At 37.8% G+C, this 19,306-nt stretch overlaps 1 protein-coding gene across 8 annotated transcripts in view; it reads left to right on the top strand.

The window, feature by feature from the left end:
• Positions 1–19,306, top strand: part of cep350 (centrosomal protein 350) — an 82,972-nt gene that overhangs the window by 16,093 nt on the left and 47,573 nt on the right. For all 8 annotated transcript variants that reach the window (XM_041278051.1, XM_041278056.1, XM_041278057.1 and 5 more), the window contains 7 exons: positions 2,189–2,423; positions 2,789–3,098; positions 3,402–3,515; positions 6,150–6,263; positions 11,991–12,131; positions 12,755–13,347; positions 13,551–13,681. In XM_041278051.1, coding sequence (XP_041133985.1) covers positions 2,189–2,423; positions 2,789–3,098; positions 3,402–3,515; positions 6,150–6,263; positions 11,991–12,131; positions 12,755–13,347; positions 13,551–13,681 — 1,638 coding nt within the window. The remainder of the gene's footprint in view (positions 1–2,188; positions 2,424–2,788; positions 3,099–3,401; positions 3,516–6,149; positions 6,264–11,990; positions 12,132–12,754; positions 13,348–13,550; positions 13,682–19,306) is intronic.

Below are 19,306 nucleotides of genomic sequence, written 5' to 3' on the forward strand. Positions count from 1 at the left end.
GTGAAATGCGATCTTTTAGAAGTATAAATGCTCCAGTAAACACTAATAATAATCACATAGCTCATGCTTTGACGGTTTTTGTTTTATTTCGGCACTGTTTTAGTAACAGTAATAGCGGCTGGTGGTATTTGTTTTCGATAGAGTACTGTACATCCAGATTATCCTGTATGTCGCTTCGACACAAAAATAGATAGCTTTCTTACGAAAGAAAAACAAAAGAAGAAAACCCAAGTCTACAGAAAGTGCCAAGCCACTGAAAATTATACAGACTCCGTTTGGATAATTATGTTGGCTTTTAAATAAATAGTTTCATTATTAGTTATTATAGTTTTTTCTTGCGGTTTATGTTTTTGATGTTGTGAACTTTTTAAATGGCACACAATTATGCCAAGATGGGAAATAAATAGTAATGTGATAAATACAGTGCAGGCAATTTTGAATTATTTATAATAACTGCAGAATACGTGTGTTTCTGAAAAGATTCCCAAATAGTCTCTTAATTTTGTGCATCCTAAGACTTATAATTAAATGGTCTAAGAATTACTGTTTTATATTCTGTCCTAAACCAGCAGTTTCAGTCCCAAACTGTTGTGACAGAAATTATATATTAAATAAATGTGGATTTTTTTTTTTGTGGTTAATTTGATTATTCTGCCTTTTTATTGCAACTGTTTTTACCATTCAGTAGAGCGGAAATTGTAAAGGGGTACTTGAGCTGAAAACGAATGAACTCTTGAGCTGTCAAAACAGTTGACAGTTGTAGAAAAATATATATATATATATAGCTATATATATATATATATATATATATATATATATATATATATATATATATATATATATGAAAACCACTGGTCTGCTTGATTTCAATGTAATCATGTAGGACATGTACATGATTGTTATGACATTATCAAGTTAGTTGACATTTTAGGGGGGGGATATAAACATACCTGTAAAATGTACAGAAACAGGACAGCTTCCAAATAAAACAAAGAACATGCAGAAGTTTATTTTACAAAGATTTAACAATTGTTGGGCAAATTACATTTTCCAGGCATTCCTAAAAATATATAACTAATTTATCATATTTATGCATTTTAATACTGTTTCTCCAAGTAATGTAGCAGGCTACCACAATTTTTGCAAAATTTTGCTTGGGACAAGGCTTTCGTTGGAATACGTTTAAGAGATGATCATATTCGCTACATGAGCATGGGCAGAGCTGCGCTCCCAGTGTGTTTAAATGCCTGTGCTCCATTTAAGTGTTTAACACCTGGTGAATTTGATAGGCAATGGCTACCGTTGCCTACTACTATGAAGCTGCTTTGTGTTGTGCAACATCATATTATAAAACTGGTAAGTGTTGACACACTGGTTATTTTCTAGGTTGTGTACATGTTGCTTTTATGTACACAATAATGTTTAATTTATACTTTATAATTTTCAAAGCCATTAACTGTTGATGGCATGGTTTTTGGTAAAAAATAAATACAATATAAAAAAAATGCTTAGCACTTCAAACCAACGTTTTCAATTGTTTAAATAGCCTAATATAAACGATTGTTGTCATTTTGTTGCTTTAAATAAGTCACTGTGTTCATGGATGTGGGATGCATTTGTACCTCTTGAAGGGTTCCTTTACCACAAAGCTGTCTTGTATTTAAAATATTGAGTTTCCTATTGCGTTTGCTCTGAAGTCCTCATTTTATGTAGTGTTTGCCCATACATTGTTGATACAAGTCAGGGCACATTTTTGAATGAGCTCAAACTTATACTACTGTACTTCCAACAAAGTATTTTTTTACAAGCAATACTTTGCTTGACTGTAAGCACCAACATTTTTAAAGCACATGCCAAATACTGGTAGTACAGTCTCCTTGACATTACTGTTATATTGCGGAACACTATTGTTGTGTGATAATGACATTCAAGATGAATATGACAGTCTTGTCCTGCTATATATATATATATATATATATATATATATATATATATATATATATATATATATATATATATATATATAAAAAATTAGAGAGATCCTATTTTAATGATTTAGATCACAGTATTATTATCCTCACATCTTCGGCCTCTTTGCATTCTATGCAAATATAGTAAATAATCTTGACAGTTGTCTTTTATTTCCTGCGAGATCCAATGTGTTTCTCCACCCCTCTGATCTCTGTAGGGACCCAGCTCCTCCTTACTTGACCTCCTCCCAGCTGGACGCTGCATCGCTGACCTCTGACCTGCCCTCCAGCGAGCCGTTGAGAGCCGATCGGCTGAGCCGCATGATCTACGAGCGAGACACGCGGGACTCTCAGAGCAGAGACATGGCCAGCACGCACTCCTCTGCCATCGAGGACACTGTGGTGCGGTACCTCAATGACAGGCCAGCACTCGATGCTTTGCACACCTCACAGGTACGTCAGACGTGTAATTAAGATGACGATTCTGGTAATAATGCTGCTGAAATATTTTTTTCTCCTGTAATTAATAAAATTGCATGGTTTTTTGTTTAACTACATTGCATATTATTCGAAACTCACCTTAAAGTGGATAAAGGATCCTGAGATGCTATTTTGATCATTTTTCTATATATCTTCACATCTCAGAAACAAACTACTTATTGTTGTGTGTTGTAGTACAATCTTCAGGGATCACTCTGTTATGTTGCTGCTGTTCTGTCAAGTTGTACACTAGCTGAACATTACTGCAACTACCACTGAACTACTGCAACTCAAATTAGAAGCTTATAGAATAAGTGAGATGTGTATCCCTCCTGCAGGTACCACGCTGTAATGGGTACGGAGTGCTGCAGGACCCCAGTCAACCACCAGTGGAAACCCAGTCACAGTCCTCCAGCCCAGGCTCCACATCCCATAGGCTGGAGATCCTGCGGAGGAGGCAGCATGACGACAAGCTGGAGAAACTGAAGGAGCGCATCCGCAAGCAGAGGGAGCAGTCCGAGGAGTCCGCAGAGAGAGAGCGGCTCGCGGGATACCTGGAGCAGCCTGTGGGCATCGGCACTGAGACAGCGCCTCCCACTGCCAAAGTGCGCAAGGTGGCAACAGCGCCCCCTGCGCCCACATATAAAGGTATGTGTTGTACTGCTGGGGGTTTAACTCCACTATAAATAGCTAAAAAAAATAAAAAAAACATGTTTTACAAAACTTTCTTTTAAATGTGTTGTGAACAAAAAAAGTGAACATGGTGGGGGATCTTTGTGGATATATGCAGGTAAAACCACTGTTTTGAAATCTGAGGAGTCAGATCTAGCTAATACATCCCGTGAGATTAAGAGGTTTTACAAATATTCTGCTTGAGATGCTTTATTGTTTAGTAGCTAAAAATAATTTGTCTCATCTTTGCCATTTTTAATCTCTCTCTTTCTCTCCAAGGTTTCAATCCTACAGAAACCAAGATGCGCACCCCCGATGGGAAGGTGTGGCGTGAGCAGGAGTTCCACAATCTCAGCAGGGAGATCTATAGGGATCTCTCTCTCCAGCTAGCAGGTGAGAATCAGATCCATTGCTTGCTCTGGAGAGTGGCTTTCATATGTTCCTTTATCATATTAAGGATTCTTTTTTAAATTTTCCTTGAGGGAATATTTGAGGGATACTTTCCAAGTTAAATGATAAGGATGTGTGACAGAGGTGTTAAACACAAGGTAAATGATCTGCTGTGTGGGTTGGAATTATTTTTAGTGGATTTTTAGTGCTATGCTGTTTATCATTCTTAAAACTATACAATACTATCTAAACTTGATCTAGGCTGTACATTGCTGTCTCTGTTTACACTACAGAATAGTGTGTCTTTATAAATATGAATACATTTTCATACATAAGAAAATAAATCTTTCAAACTGCTTGTGAACATAGAAGCACAACATGAATTTAAGACTCAAATTGTTACCCACTGGAAGTTTACAGTTTTAAAAAAAAATCTAAAATTGATCGCAGCACAAGTTTCTTGGCTGCCATTCTTGCGTCCTGTGTCCCTGTGTGTTTAGGTGACTGGCTGGAATCTAGTACACAGTGTGTGGCTTGAGATATTTCACTTATATTAACTACAGCATCACTGGATTTAGTAGCTTGTAGAGGGCTGGGTGGGGGCTATCTGCATTGGACTGCCGGGAGAGGGAGGAATGGTTTTAATTCCCACAACGCTTTTGGGAATGTGACAACCACTTCTCCCTCTTACGGTGCTGATGACATGCCAAAACTTTCCATATCTAGCATTCCCATTTAGTTAGACTGGCTATTCTTAAACAGAAGCCTTGTAAATGCTCCTCTTTTTCAAGGTTGGTTTGTTTGTCATTTTTAATGTGTTTTGGATATCTTCTGTTAAATGTTTTATCACTCCTTGACGATATGCAATTATTATTCTTTTAATGTAAGGTCATGTCATTCATTTTTTGACAGAGCAAGTGGTAAATGTTTTATTCTGGTACTTTTCCTTAAGTGTTCAGTTAAACAAACCAAAAAAAAAAGTTACTAAACTTGTAAAACTTAAAAAATAAATTAATTAATTAATTTAAAAAACTACAGATCTTCCTGCATAAAACACACTACATGCAGACTTTTTTTTTTAAAGTAGAATATTTCAAAATGCAAAACAGAAATCACACCGTGCGAGTTTATGTACATTCCTTCGTAAGACCTCTTGAATTGCACTAGGTGTGAAGCTATACCTGCTAGGCTTAGTAATTAATTTTATTTCTTCATTTTAAGAGATTGCATAAGGCAGCAAGCTTTTTATTCACCCAAATGTTTTAAACAATCCTCACCTTGACTGTCAGACTGTAGTTCATTGCTAATCGACATTGGAAGCATTTCCAGGGTTCTCCAATTGGTGAGTCGTAAAATACTGGATTACGGTATTAATGAAAAGGCATGGTCATTTTTAACACAAACTGCAGTGCGGATGTGTCTTAATCTGACATTCATTTGAAGGGAGTAGTTAATTTAAAATGTTATTTTGGATATAAATAACTGTCCATCTTAAAGGTATAATATACAGTTTTTTTTTCATGACATGCACTGTTTTTGTCAAGGTTTTTAAATATACTTAAAGTAAAAATAATGCATTTGTTTTTGTGTGTGTGTATAACATACCAAATATTAACCTCAATAGCTTTTCATAACAAAGATAAACTTGAACAAATGTTACAGTGCCTGTTGGTACCAAGTATTGGAGTCTGATCCAGATTTATTTTTAAAGTTTGGTGTGCTGTCTCTCCAAACTGTCTTCTTCCTCCTCCTCAGATCTCCCTCTCCCATTTGTCTTCCGCTGACAAGGGCTCAGCTGATATCCCAGCATACCTTTTTTATTAAAGGAGACAGCCTCTATACATGACATAACAACCCCAATATCTCATAACAAAAGGAATATTTTTTTTGTTTTGTTTTCTTGGTCCATTTGTATAGCTGTTATGTACTTTGTATAGATTTTCCCTGAAAATAATCTTTTAATAATTTAATGAAAGTAGCCCGCACAAATATCATTTTAGACAATGGATTGTGCCAGTCAGCGGCTTATTTTGAAGACGCTGTCAATGTTTGCTAAATCGCTACATTTGTATGTAAATGAGTACAATCCCCTAAAGTTCAGCTTATGTTGACTAACGCTAACGCTGACCTTCCGGGAGGGCACTAAAACAGTTGATAAATCACAGGTGCCCCTGATTCTGGTTTGCTAACTGTCCGCAAAAGTGTTTTGCGATTGCCTTAGGGGTTTGCGAACGTTGCTAAATAGAATCCATTATGTATCCATGGGATTTAAAATAGGGGTTACGGAGTGCCCTCCATAGACGTTGTGCCACCTTGCTGCAGTATACTGTTTTATTCTTGGCCGTTACTACTGTAACCTTAAAGCCTTATAAATTGCTTGTCCGACTTATTCAATTAACATGTCTGTACTTGTGTCACAATTTAGAGTTTCCTAATCTGCATATATACTGAGGCTTTTGAGCTCTGTCTGCAAGTCACACATTTTTAAATGACATTGCCTGTTCTGATTTTGTATTTAGGGATGTATGCCACTGACTGACTTGTTTGTTTAGCTCCATTTAACTTAGTCACCAGTTAACTTATAGTTCAAGCCATGTGTAAATTGTATTTAATGATTTGTTGATGTTTCTCTCTCAGAAAGCACAAAAGCCAAGGATAAACCAGATGAAAAAAGCAAAGGCATGAAGGCTGCTAAACCTGTGAGGAAAGTGCACAAAGCAGCCCGCTCACCAAGTCCTGACACCAAACCAGGTTAGTTATGAAACTGATTTGGTATAGAGCCATTCTGTTCACGGTCAGTGCGAGTACAGCCTTTTAAAACAAATTCCGAAATCTAACAGTGAGGTTTGGGAACCTGGTTGAGCCAGTTACCTGATTTCTTGGAATGTGATCTGAGGACCTGGGTATCTCCTTTCAGGTCCTTTTCCAATTTGATTTCTCAGTAACTTTATAAATGCCTCAAGCAGAAAGGTGTATTCAACCTCTCACTTCAACGTCTAAACAGAAAAACACAGAGAACCCACACAGAAATACAAGCCTTTCTATAACCAGACGCAAGTTCTATATGCACAATTTGACAGTGCTGTTTCCAACTCGGCCCAGTTTCTCATTTTAAATTTCGAATTCAACCTTGTAGTAGCAGCATAATGATGTTTTGTGTTTCACATCACAGATATTTCTGGGTTTTTCTGTAGCATCTGAAATATTTCATCTCCAGCACACAATCGCAAAAACTTTAGAAGCTAAAGGCGTGGTGTGTACAGCTGTCCCACTGTGTGTCACATGGAGGCTGCCCTATATTTAACTGCATGCCAGTCCTAACATTCATCAGCAGGAGCATTCTTCCTGCTTGCTGACTCTCTTATACCCCTTCTCCACTGGCACACCCGACCTGTGAGGGCTCGGAATGATATGGGTACGGGTGCTACTCCACTAGCTATTTGTCAAGCTGAGCGAGAATCAAACCGTGAAACTCCAGCCTCACGGGACATCTGAATCCTGGCTGTGAGCCAAGCAGGGGGTGGTGTTAAGGATTTTCATCATTACGTTGCATCAATCCGTACACTCCAGAAAGATAAACTACAAACCACATGGCAGGCAGCGAGTGTGATGAGAGAAAAGTACAGCAAAGTGCAGGCTCTAGTTTCTCTGTGGGCAGATACAAGTGTTCAGAAGATCTGGAGTACTGCGTCAGAAATTAGAAAGTTCATGCCCAACTTTCTGAAGGTTTGAAACAAATAGACATAAATCGCGCGTAAGGTACACTTTAACTCGCACACTCAAACAGAAAATTCTACCAAATTTCTCATACTTGACCTTTAATATATTAACAGATATAAATATTAAAATAAAATTCTAAACTTCTTTACAAAAATATAGCAAATCAAAATACACTTGTACCATACATACAACTGTCTCGCAGCTTCAAGCACATAAACAAAAAGCAACTGTCCTTTAAATGGGATATCTTTGGCAAATGATATTTTTAAAACCTTTTTTTCCCCCTTCAACAGAACTAATTTAACTTTAAGCCAATATAATCAGTACAATTTGTGGATTATAAAGAAATTCCTAAATATATTTACAAAATATAGCGATACAAGATATAGCTGTACCATTGGTCTATTCATTTTTGAACACCATTTGTTTGTGCATCTTTTGGCAAACTGAGTTAATAACAGTAATTAATAACTGTCTTTCATGGAGTGTGAGTAGTACGGCTCGGCTCTGCAGTGGAAAAATAGCCCAGGCTCTCCTTAACCGCACCGTGAGGGCTCGGTATGGCCCCGGCGCGGCTCGGGTGTACAGTTGAAAAATAGGTGTTGCTGGCTTCCGCAAGGGCTGCATATCCAGAGACTGTGGAGTTCAGCCCCTCCCTTCCCCTCACCATCTCTCTCTCCCTCTCTCTCTGCTGACTGTCAAGGGATTGCTCAGCATTACTTGCTAAAAATAACCGTACACATTGAAAGAGTTCTAATATCTGATTCTGCTTAGTTGACTCTTTGAGACTGCTGCTGCTGACCTTTCTATAGAATTAGGTTTACAGTGAGAAGAGCTACAGTGGAAGGCTTTCAAATACTAACTTAATATCTTGCAGGCTATTTATGTACAACCACGTGAAGCAAGGTTGAGTACATTGTAATAAAGCTGTCTGTCTCTCATGAACTGTATAGGTTGTGGGGGTCATTCTCACACAGGTAAAGTGGGGTTTGTACAAGGATTGTTGGAAACCTTTGGTCAAGGTTGCAGTTTATTAGACCAGTTCTCTGTTTAACTAACTTTATTGCAGCAGGCTCGGTCATTTAATAATTGTGTTTACCATCTGCTGAACAAAGCACTTTTGTTAGAGTTCTTCAAACTGCAACACCACGTTGTTTTGATCAAAGAATAATACGTACTGTAACAGTATTATATATACAGTGCCTTTGCAAAAGTATTCAGACCCCTGACCCAATTCTGTCATTACTGAATCACAAATGGTACACTGAAATTTCGTTCTGTTCGATATTTTATTTTTAAACACTTAAACTCAAAATCAGTTATTGTAAGGTGACATTGGTTTTATGTTGGGAAATATTTTCAAGAAAAATAAAAAACTGAAATATCTTGCTTGAATAAGTATTCAACCCCCACACATTAATATTTGGTAGAGCCAACTTTCGCTGCAATAACAGCTTTAAATCTTTTGGGGTTAGTATGTACCAGCTTTGCACACAGTGTCGGAGTGATTTTGGCCCATTCTTCTTGGCAGATTTGCTCCAGGTTGTTGAGGTTGGTTGGACGACGCTTGTGGACCGCAACTTTCAAATGGTGCCACAGATTCTTAATGGGATTGAGATCAGGACTTTGACTGGGCCACTGTAGGACATTCACCTGTTTGTTCTTGAGCCACTCCAATGTTGCTTTGGCCGTGCTTGGGATCATTGTCCTGCTGAAAGGTGAATTTCCTCCCAAGCTTCAGTTTTTTAGCAGACTGAAGCAGATTCTCTATCAGTATTTTCCTGTATTTTGCTCCATCCATTTTTCCTTCAATTGTAACAAGATGCCCAGTCCCTACTGATGAGAAGCATCCCCACAGCATGATGCTGCCACCACCATACTTCAGTGTAGGGATGATGTGTCTTGAGGCATGCGCAGTGTTAGGTTTGCGCCACACATAGCGCTTTGAGTTTTGGCCAAAAAGCTCTATCTTGGTCTCATCTGACCACAAAACCTTTTTCCACATCGCAGCTGGGCCACTCTCATGCTTTCTGGCAAACTCCAGACGTGCTTTCAGATGGTACTTTTTGAGTAACGGCTTCTTTCTTACCACCCTCCCATACAGGCCAGTGTTATTCAGAGCTCTTGGTATGGTTGACTGGTGCACCATTACTCCACTCCCAGCCACTGAACTCTGTAGCTCCTTCAAAGTGATTGTTGGCCTCTCTGTGGCTTCTCTCACAAGTCTCCTTCTTGTTTGAGTGCTGCGTTTTGAGAGACGGCCTTTTCTTGGCAGTGCCTGGGTGGTGTGATGCAGCTTCCACTTCCTGATTATTGATCCAACTGTGCTCACTGGGATATCCAAATACTTGAATATTATTTTGTACCCATTCCCAAATCTTTGCATTTGTATTACTTTATCTCTAACTTCTGTAGAATGCTCTTTGGTCTTCATTTTCCTTCAGATTCACAGCCTTACCAATGATCCTTCAACAGTGGGGTTTTTATCCAGAAAATGTGACAGCAACTTTAATGGTTCACAGGTGGAGGCCAATGGTAAGGTAATTGTGTCCTCGTTAGGGCAATTTCTTTCATCGGTGCAAACTGGGAGCTTCCACAGCACAGTGGTTGAATACTTATGCAAGCAAGATATTTCAGTTTTTTTATTTTTCTTAAATATTCCCAATGTCACCTTACAGTAATTGATTCCGAGTTTCAGTGTTTAAAAATAAAATATCTAACAGAACGAAATTTCAATGTACCATTTGTAATTCGGTAATATGAGAGAATTGGTCAGGGGTCTATATATACGGATATATATATATTTATATGTTTATATATAATTAATATAAATAAAACATTATGGATGCACAGAATCACATTCAGAATAAAGTAATTTAATTTACTTGCACATCTCACAGTTGTAAAGTTAAAAAAAAAAAAAAAAAAAAATATAATTTTTAATCTCAGTATGATCTCTAGAACACATTTGACAGATAAAGCACAAAAGGCTGCAACAGTTTGCCATTGCTATATATTACAGGTTTAATGCATAACTTTACTCCAGAAAAGTGTGATTTGAATATGCTATTGCATACATGGTTATGTTTGCATTCAGCAGCTGCGTGTTTTGTGTGTGCACCACCAGTAATTTAGGGAGTTGAGAGCTGCGAACAGAGCTTTATTGCCAGATTCTTTTATTTTAAATAAGAACTGCACACATTGGAGGGATGTCTGGGTGGATGTGGATGTGCGTCTGGGTGGATATAGGATTCGGATTCGATTCACCGAATCTTAAGTATTCGTCCGAATCCGAACCCTGGATTCGGTGCATCCCGTATGTATGTATGTATGTATGTATGTATGTATGTATGTATGTATGTATGTATGTATGTATGTATGTATGTATATATATATAGTACAACTTTTTAGCATAAAAATTTCAGTTTTTTGTCATAGTAAAATATAAAACAGCCAAGGGATAAATCATTGTGTGATTTTTTTTTTTTTTTTGCTGTTGTGAATTTCAGTAATATTTCTCAATTTTGTTATCCTTTATTTTATAGCTTGTATGATGTTCTGTATACTTTGATATTGAGGTTACCATGGTAATTCTTGTGACATTTTGTTATTTTCTATGAGCTTCCAAATCCACGGTCATCCCTACAACCACTAGCATCTCCTAAACCATTCCTCTGCAAAATCAACCTTTGCTTTGACCTGTGACTTCTTGTCTTTCGGAAAGACCTAACACTTTGAGATACTGGATTCACACTCTGTACAGTGCTGTATTCTCTGATCATTTTGGTCAAGTTCGATCGTGGGGATTGTACAAGAAAAGAATGTACCATTTTGTGCCAGATAATGTATTAAGCTGCCTCGCCACACTGTCAAAGCCTCATATCTTAGAAACTGTTGGTGCTTGTGACTTCATATTTACAGGGTTATACAGTATAAACTAGGGATGGAGTATAAAATTTCCACATTATGATAATCTGTTAAAAAATACCATAGTAACCTTAATGTCACGGCATACAGTACATCATGCAAGCTGTAAAATGAAGGCTTTGGGGGAAAATATGAAGAAAACTAAATGACTTTCATAAAATGAACACAATCACAGACTGCTTTACACTTCGGCTGTTTTATATTTTATTACGACAAAAAGCTGTGAAAGGCACAGCAATTTCAATGTTTTTTTAAAGACAATCAGAATTTTAAGACTTTAAAAGAACACCCTTGTACAATATGCACTTTGCTAAGGCCGCAAGTATCATCACTTAGTTTTAGAAGCAAGTTTGCAGTGGAAAGATGCAAAGGCAAAACGACGATGATGATGGTGATTGACAGTAAGGTTGAGGTGGAAGGAAAGTTGAATTGTGATGTGAGAAAACAGAGCAGCACTGAGACAAGAAAAAACATGTCTCAGGTGGTCATATGAAAATGACCTTTACTTCACTTTGTTCATAGGAACACAAACACAGCCTTAACCATTGTATACAGTAATGTAGCTGTTTGCGATGTAGCAAAACAAGAACGGTATCAAAACCATAATGAACCTAAATCACGTTACACTGCAGAACCGCTATACAGACTCCCCTCCAGTATAAACCCTGCATGCTAAATGTGTTGCTGACCATGAAATTGACTGACAAAATATGAGTGCCATGTTGAGGTCAAGTGACTTTAGAAGTTTCTGCAGTAAACAGAGTTATTGTTGTTCAATCTGAGTTTTGCCCTTGGGATGCTTTTGTTTTTTATATCTATCTCTTTCTTTAGGCGCCCATGTTATTAATGCAGCGTCTTGGCGTGAGGGACAGAAGCTGGTGAAGATGGTTTTAGGACCAGCTCCCAAGACACTGCGAGAGAGGAGAGCAGCATCTACAGACAGAGCTGGGAGAGAAGGGGCAAGCAGAGCAGGTTTGTGTCTGTGTCAAACCTGTCAGCACAGCCTTTTTTATGTGAAGTCAAGGTCAGCTGAGCAGGAATTGATTTTGCAATTTATTTCTGTGTGGCGGGTAAAAGTTAGAAGATACTCACACCTTCCGATACTGTATTCTGCAATTAAGTTCACATGATGTTTGTAAGTACATGGCAAAAAAGCAAAAAAAACCCCAAAAAAACACATGACATCATTTCTAAAATATGGCTATGGAGACAAACAGAGCTCCAGTTGTATCAACAAGCAAAAGTCCACGTGCATTATATTTTCTTAGTTAAATAACCTCTAAACCAATTTTCAGTTATTTGCTGTAACTGTCTTACATCTCCATGGCAGAATGGAGAATGGAAACTTATTTTTTTTCTGGAGTAATGAGGTACAGTCTGTAGATGTTGTGACCTGGGAAGTAGACGTGCATGGGGTCATCATTGACATCGCAAAGGAATTATTAGAATGCTAAACTACCTTTTCACTGCCACAGTAAATTAGCGATCTATACCCTGGTGTAATTGGGGACTCTCAATAATTTTTTTTTAAAGAAATCAACAAAAAATACTCAAATGCCAGTTTGTAAGCTGAAATTAACAGTTTGCTGTTTCAGGGCCCATGGTAAGATCAGACTCGGACACCCGTCTCGAATCAACACAGAAATCCAGAAAGCACAGCGTGGAACAGCCCAAGAGCAACAGAGCCCCCCAACCTGAGGGAGAGAACTCCCTGAATAAAGACTTCCTGCCTGCTGACATCCGCGGGATCCTGGACGACCTGCAGCTGGACAGCCGAGCAGCAGCGTCCGAGAGCAGGCCAGCGGGCAGGAAGGTGGGGACCTCCTCTCGCCTCTCCCGGAGTGCCAGCCCTGCCAAGCGCAAACAGGAGACGGGAGACGTGGGTCCAAAGAAACGGCACTATGACTCGGACAGCGTGCGGCAGTTCATCGTGCGGCAGCAGGAGGAGCGCAAGAAGAAGCAGACGGAGGAGAAGAGAGCGCAGAGAGAGGAGGCTGAGTGCAGGACCAAACGGCTACAGGAGCTCTACAAAAAGCAGAAGGAAGCTTTTGCCAAGTCCAAGCTCTCTGGTGGCCATGTGGAAGTGCCAGCTCAGAAGCGCTTGCAGGAGACTTATTCGAAACTCCTGCTGGAGCAGGCACAGCTAGAAGAGCTGCCTCAGGCACTGCCGGTGGTGGAGAGTCAGCAGGTAAAGGGATTCTTGTATGTTTTGTACTGCACTGTGGCAAACCTTGTGCTTGGGGACATGGATTAAAATTCTCCATGAAAGACTTGTCACAATATATTACCAAGTTTCTTGTTAGTAATACTACATATCTTATGATTGTTATTTTTATATTTTGATATTGATTCTGAATGTAATAAGTGGTTTATTTTGTCATCCCGTTTTAGCCAAGGCCTGTGTATCAGCCGTCGGGGGAGTCTGATAAAGAAAACAAAGGACACAATCGTCCCCTGAGCGCTTCCTCCAGCAGTGACCTGTCTCTGTCAGAACCACAGCAGCAGCAGCCTCCTCTCACCAGGTAACAACCCTGCTGATCTCTCTTTCAGCTCATTACATTCAACAGCCCATGTTCTCTCAAGCAGATGCACCCTCAGATCTCTTGATTTTAAATATTCTGTTTGAGTGATCCCAACACTAAGTTAAGTCAAATTTTCACATTTTCTTCAGTAACAATTAATTTCTGCCTGCTTGTGGATAGATTCAGCTCCCAGTTACTCCCTGCAATGTCAAGTGGGCAGATGTTCAGCTAGTGCTCTCACACGAAGATTTGTGTGGCCCCCAAATAAGCTTACTTTAAATTTCTTAAATTGCATTGCAAGAACTGTTCTTCAAAACGACAAACAATTACTTGCATTACCTTACTGATAAAGGCACTAGGCAAAATGCCTCCTGCATTTTTGAGTTTCTTAATTTCTGATTAAATATTTTGAAGTTAAGGATTAATTATGTCCTGCATTGCATGATAGCAGTCTTATCAGCTGGTCTGTGTGTGTGTTGGCACATGGCTAATTTAAATACAAGCAAGTATTTATTTGTCAGTAAAGACAAATCTATATTGAGAGCACTTTACAGTGGGATCCTCTTGTTCCTACCCCTGTGCCATGGATTATAGCATCAGTCAATCAATCTATTTATATAGCGTACTTCACATCGTTAAGGCGTCTGAGTGCTTTACTTAAGTTTGCCGTCTGTCGAAGGTGTGGATGGCAGCAATTGAATTTTATGAAAAACTTTAATTCAGCAGCACTTCAATATTCCTGCCACCAGCAGGCAGAAGAAAATTAAAAAAAAACTTTAAATAACAGCAGGGCCTGCTGTGGCCTTCCATTGCTTCCATGCTTTTAGGAAACAAAACCCTAAACAAGGGTGCAGCTACAAAACAGACACAAAGTCAGGGTTGAAAGTCTCATTGAAAGTTGTTTATTTTTGGCTTCTGTATGGTCATGTCACAACATAACATGCCCATCACCATGTAGTAATGAATAGGAAGCAATTTGATTCATAAGATTTATATTTATGAATTTGTATGACTTGTTTGCTGTCAGATTATACTTTATAAAGGCAGTGTATCCTTTATTGTAATATTACCAAGGGTATCTGACTCTGAATACATTAATAATATTGTACAATTCTGTGAATTAAATAAATGGTCACAGGTTGACTTTGAATAATATGAGCAGGAACTGCAATCAGCAGGATCTATAGACTTGTCTGTCTCCACCCGGCTGAAAAAACCTGATCCGCCCTTCTTGCAGATGCTAGTGTGCCTTTAAAAATAAGGCTAGATTGCGCTTCTAGCAAGATCACTTGCGCTTTGCTGGGTAAAAAAAATAATAATCTTGGAACCATGTGACAGCTGTGTTACGTCTTGACACAACATTTAACCAAACAGAGTTGAAGGGGCGTGTTTTCTGTGTCAAGCACTTCGAGAGGCTAAAATGTTAAATAACTGCTAAAAAATAACCAATTATTTTCAAAGCAAAAATAGGGACAATGAATGCAGGGTTTTCAAAATAAGTCGGCGATCAGTGCAATCCACTGCCTAATACTACATTTGCGCCAGCTACTTTATTAAAAAAATATTAAGATTATTTTCGGGTATTTTCATTGTCCATTTTTTGTCGTATTATTGTACTGTAAGGTGATATATAGTACATAATACTATATATATATATATATATATATATATATATATATATATATATATATATATATATATATATATATATATATAAATGCAAAAAAAGCGTATTCCTTTTGTTGTGATACCGTAAAAATATGTACCCAGGTGCTTGAGAGATTTGGGTTTCATGTGTATAGCTGTACGCCTTTAAGAAGAAAGGAGTGATGGAATATCAGTTGAACACTTGTCAGCAGACATATAAATGCTTAGCAGTCCATTTATTCAGCATTTGTCAGGTTCATCAGGTCCAACTTATTTTCACAAGCGCTGTTCATTTTATACCCTCCATTTAAAGGTTGTTTTTTTTTTCCACAGTAAAACAGGTTTAACCCTTTGTGATCCTTTGTCAGACCAGGTCTGACATTACAATTTTCCCTTTACAGTCTGATGTTGGACTTTGTCCGACACCATTAAAAAGATGTAAAGCGCAGGTCTGTAGTTGTTTTTTTCTCCGGAAAAAGCAGAGAAAACCTTTCAAAGGCCAAGTGAGATCGATAGGAGCCTAATGAAGCTGAAAAATAAAGGGTGTATCTCTTAGCCGTGAGCACTACAGAGATAACACCGACATAAACAAGGAGATAACTGCTTCTGCATCCAGCGCTCAAAGAGATGTTATAGTAATAAAATAATGACTTGAATCGCATTATTGAGGAGTTTGGTGATAAAACGAGTGATCAGCAGAGGATTTATCAGTGTGCACGTCTGTAAAGAGGTATGTGAAAAATACAGCGAATAAGGGGTGGGGCTTGGCTAGAGACACAGTTCTGAGTGTCCTTTTGCGATTCAATGCCTTTTAAACTTGTTTTACTCTGAAAAAAATATTTTAAACAGCACGTATAAAATAAACTGCATGTGATAATAAATTAGACCTGACAAGCACTGAATAAATGGACTGCAAAGGGTTAAAAGGCACTGCATATCAACAGCACACTGCATCTCCAGCCAAGCCCCACCCCTTGTTCTCTGTTTATCACATACCTCTTCCTAGTAATGCATATTGATAAATCCTTTCCTGATAACTAGTTTTATCACCAAACTCCTCAATAATGCCATCCAAATCATTATTTTATTACTATAAACATGTCAGAAGGCTCTACAATTGTCCATATTTTATGTCCATATTAGGTCTGTGGTACATACACCCTTTTTTTTGGCTTTATTTGGGGTTTGACATCGGACCAGAAAGGGAAAATTGTCATGTATGTTTAGGCAAAGGGTTAAGTGCAGAGATTATTAAACACCAGTTTCATGCAACAGTTATGATGGTGACCAAATGTGTGTGTGTGTGTGTACTGTTGTGTTAAAAAAAAAAAAATAATGGTTTAAATGAACAGTTGCATTCAAAACATGTAGAATAGCGAGAAACAAAAATAGACGTGCATTAACAGAATGCCCTGAAAACTTCACATAAAGAAAACAATTTAAATGAAGCAATAAGCTCAATAATGAAGCTAAAAAGGAAGTGAAAAGGTTACCTTTTTTTTTTTTTTTTGTGTGTGCTCCAATAAACCTACGTTATCTTTCCCCAGTCAGATCGCAGAGAGCCTAAATAAGCACGGTAATTTACCATAATAAACAGTAATGAAAAAGAAAATGTAGAACATAAAAAGAGCAATCAGATATAGTCATAAAGACTATACATTATTTAAATTCTTTGTCGTATTGTATGTTTAAGGTAAGGCTAGTTTATTTTTCCGTTAAGTGTTCCCAGCTATAATGTTCTGCCCCCCGGCTGTACAGAATTCCTGGAGAGAACCCTGCTAATCAAGACAAGGACCTGGCAGGAGAAGGCAGCAAGAAATAACATCATAAAATCAATGGCAAAAGCAGACAACTCACTGAAACAGGAGAAAGACATGTAAAACAATCGTAAAACAGTAATATAAAATAAAAGCATAACAAAAATGGAACAATTCCAATGTACATGACCCTGGCTCAGTCAGCATTTACAGGATTTGCAACCCTGGTCAGATTAAAAATAAATGTGATTTTAAAAAGTATTGTGAAGAGGCTAGTCAAAGGCAATGTCAAATGCAAGCATTGTTGAAGTTTATTGTAAAATAAAAAGGGGAATCTCAATTTAATATGACATGTTTTATATACAGATAAATTAGCATGGGAAATGCAATTTATTTAAAATCTGTGATAGCCATATTATGCCATCTCAACCAACTCTGCAATTAACACCTGTATTTCAGGTATAATTCTTGAAATTGTAGATTTTTAGCCAATAGCGCTCTCTGGTGTACAAAACACATAATGTGCTGCAGACAAGCCATTTAAAAATAAGTTTTGTTTTAACTCTTGGAAAAACTGAAAGAAAGCTTCATAGACCACTTTTAACCAGAGAATTTGACTTCCTATAGTCTTGACAACCCTCCGATTGACATGAGGATCGAGTGAATGGAGCACTGACACAGGAGTGAGGCGCCTCTTCAGCTCTAAAGATTAGGCGTGTCAATAGCACAGCCTTGTGGAACGTGTTTGTGTTTGTAAAAGAACACAGTTGTATTGTTTTTACCTTGGATACTGTAAACGGTGAGTGAGTGGCAACCAGACTCCCTGATGATTTTCTGTAAACCACTCTCTCCAAAGAACTGGCAGGAGTGACAAACAAATTATAAAATTAAGAAACTGGATCTGCTGTACCCTTCAATGGGTCGCTGGAAGAGTCTTTTGGTGAAATTAGATTTTTATTGTCATGGTCAGTGCTTGCCAGCGAGAATCAGAAGGCTGCACTTCATGCTGGGTAGAAGTGTCAATGAAAATCCAATTGAAGATTTGTGAAACTTTACATTAAGCTGCTTTTATTAATAGTTGACTTGTCAAGAATCAAATCTACAGTAGGCAAAGATTTTGTTTTTTATATAGATGTGAGCAGAAGGTCAGTTGATATGGGTTTTGTTTCTGAAGAAATTGCGTTGCGGTCAGTTATAAAATCAAGGGCTTTCTTATACAGCAAAGGTGAGTAAATATGATTGTCAGCAGTAAACACGAGACAGAAATCACTGAATTAGAAACTGCTCCGTGTCTAAAAGAAGTAAAGCTCTTTATGAAAAGTGAATGTTGCGTTCCTACCAGTTTATACAATGCATTTTTCTGTCATAAACATTGACATAGTCATACTAACGCACTGCAATCATAAATCGCATGCATAAGCATAATTGTAAAAACAGAATCTTCACCTGTATGAATAGATTATATTTAGGTCTTCTGTTTTTATTTTTTGCTATTTTTGAGTTTTATGTAAATCCGTCTTTTCTGTGCTTTCACTTTTTTATGTACTTTATGAAGTTGTTGTTTTCGGTTACTGTCCAAAATGTGAGTTTTTTTTTTTTCTGTCACTATGTATTAACTCGACAGTACTTGCACTCTTCATGCCCCTTCTTTCCTTTGCTGTCTTCCATAATAAAATCCTTATGGTCACAGGTACATTCGTCTGGGTTTGTATGTGTTTAGGCATTTTTTTACATTTTGCCACAATTTTTAATTCTCTTTGAAGTTCCACGAGGGTGTAAATACTCCCCATGGAACTGTAATAAAACTGTGGGTTTAAAGTATTCAGAACAAACCAATGCAAGATACAAGTCAGAAAGGAAGGATTGTTGTTTTTTTTTTTTAGTTTTTTAGTTTTTGTTTTTGCACATTACTATATTAAATTTTTTCACTGGGAAACGGGTCAAGTCAACGAATTGAGTAACCATTTCCAGTATTTATAGGCTCTGTATTGATTTCATTTTTTTTTTGTATTGGGGGTATTTTATCAGTTAAAAACCGAAAGCCTTAATTGTATTTATACAAAACATGGCCAGTGTGTCCATGCTAAAGAACAACGTAAAGGGTGAAAAAATAGTCATTTTACTGTGTAATGAGAGAATATGCACATTTAAATGTGTTTATTAATGGAGTGCACTGCACAGCTAAACCACTTCAACTAAAACCATCACTAATCCCCTGTAT

This window comes from Polyodon spathula, chromosome 18, assembly GCF_017654505.1.
Source record: "Polyodon spathula isolate WHYD16114869_AA chromosome 18, ASM1765450v1, whole genome shotgun sequence".
In the NCBI taxonomy this organism is placed as follows: Eukaryota; Metazoa; Chordata; class Actinopteri; order Acipenseriformes; family Polyodontidae; genus Polyodon; species Polyodon spathula.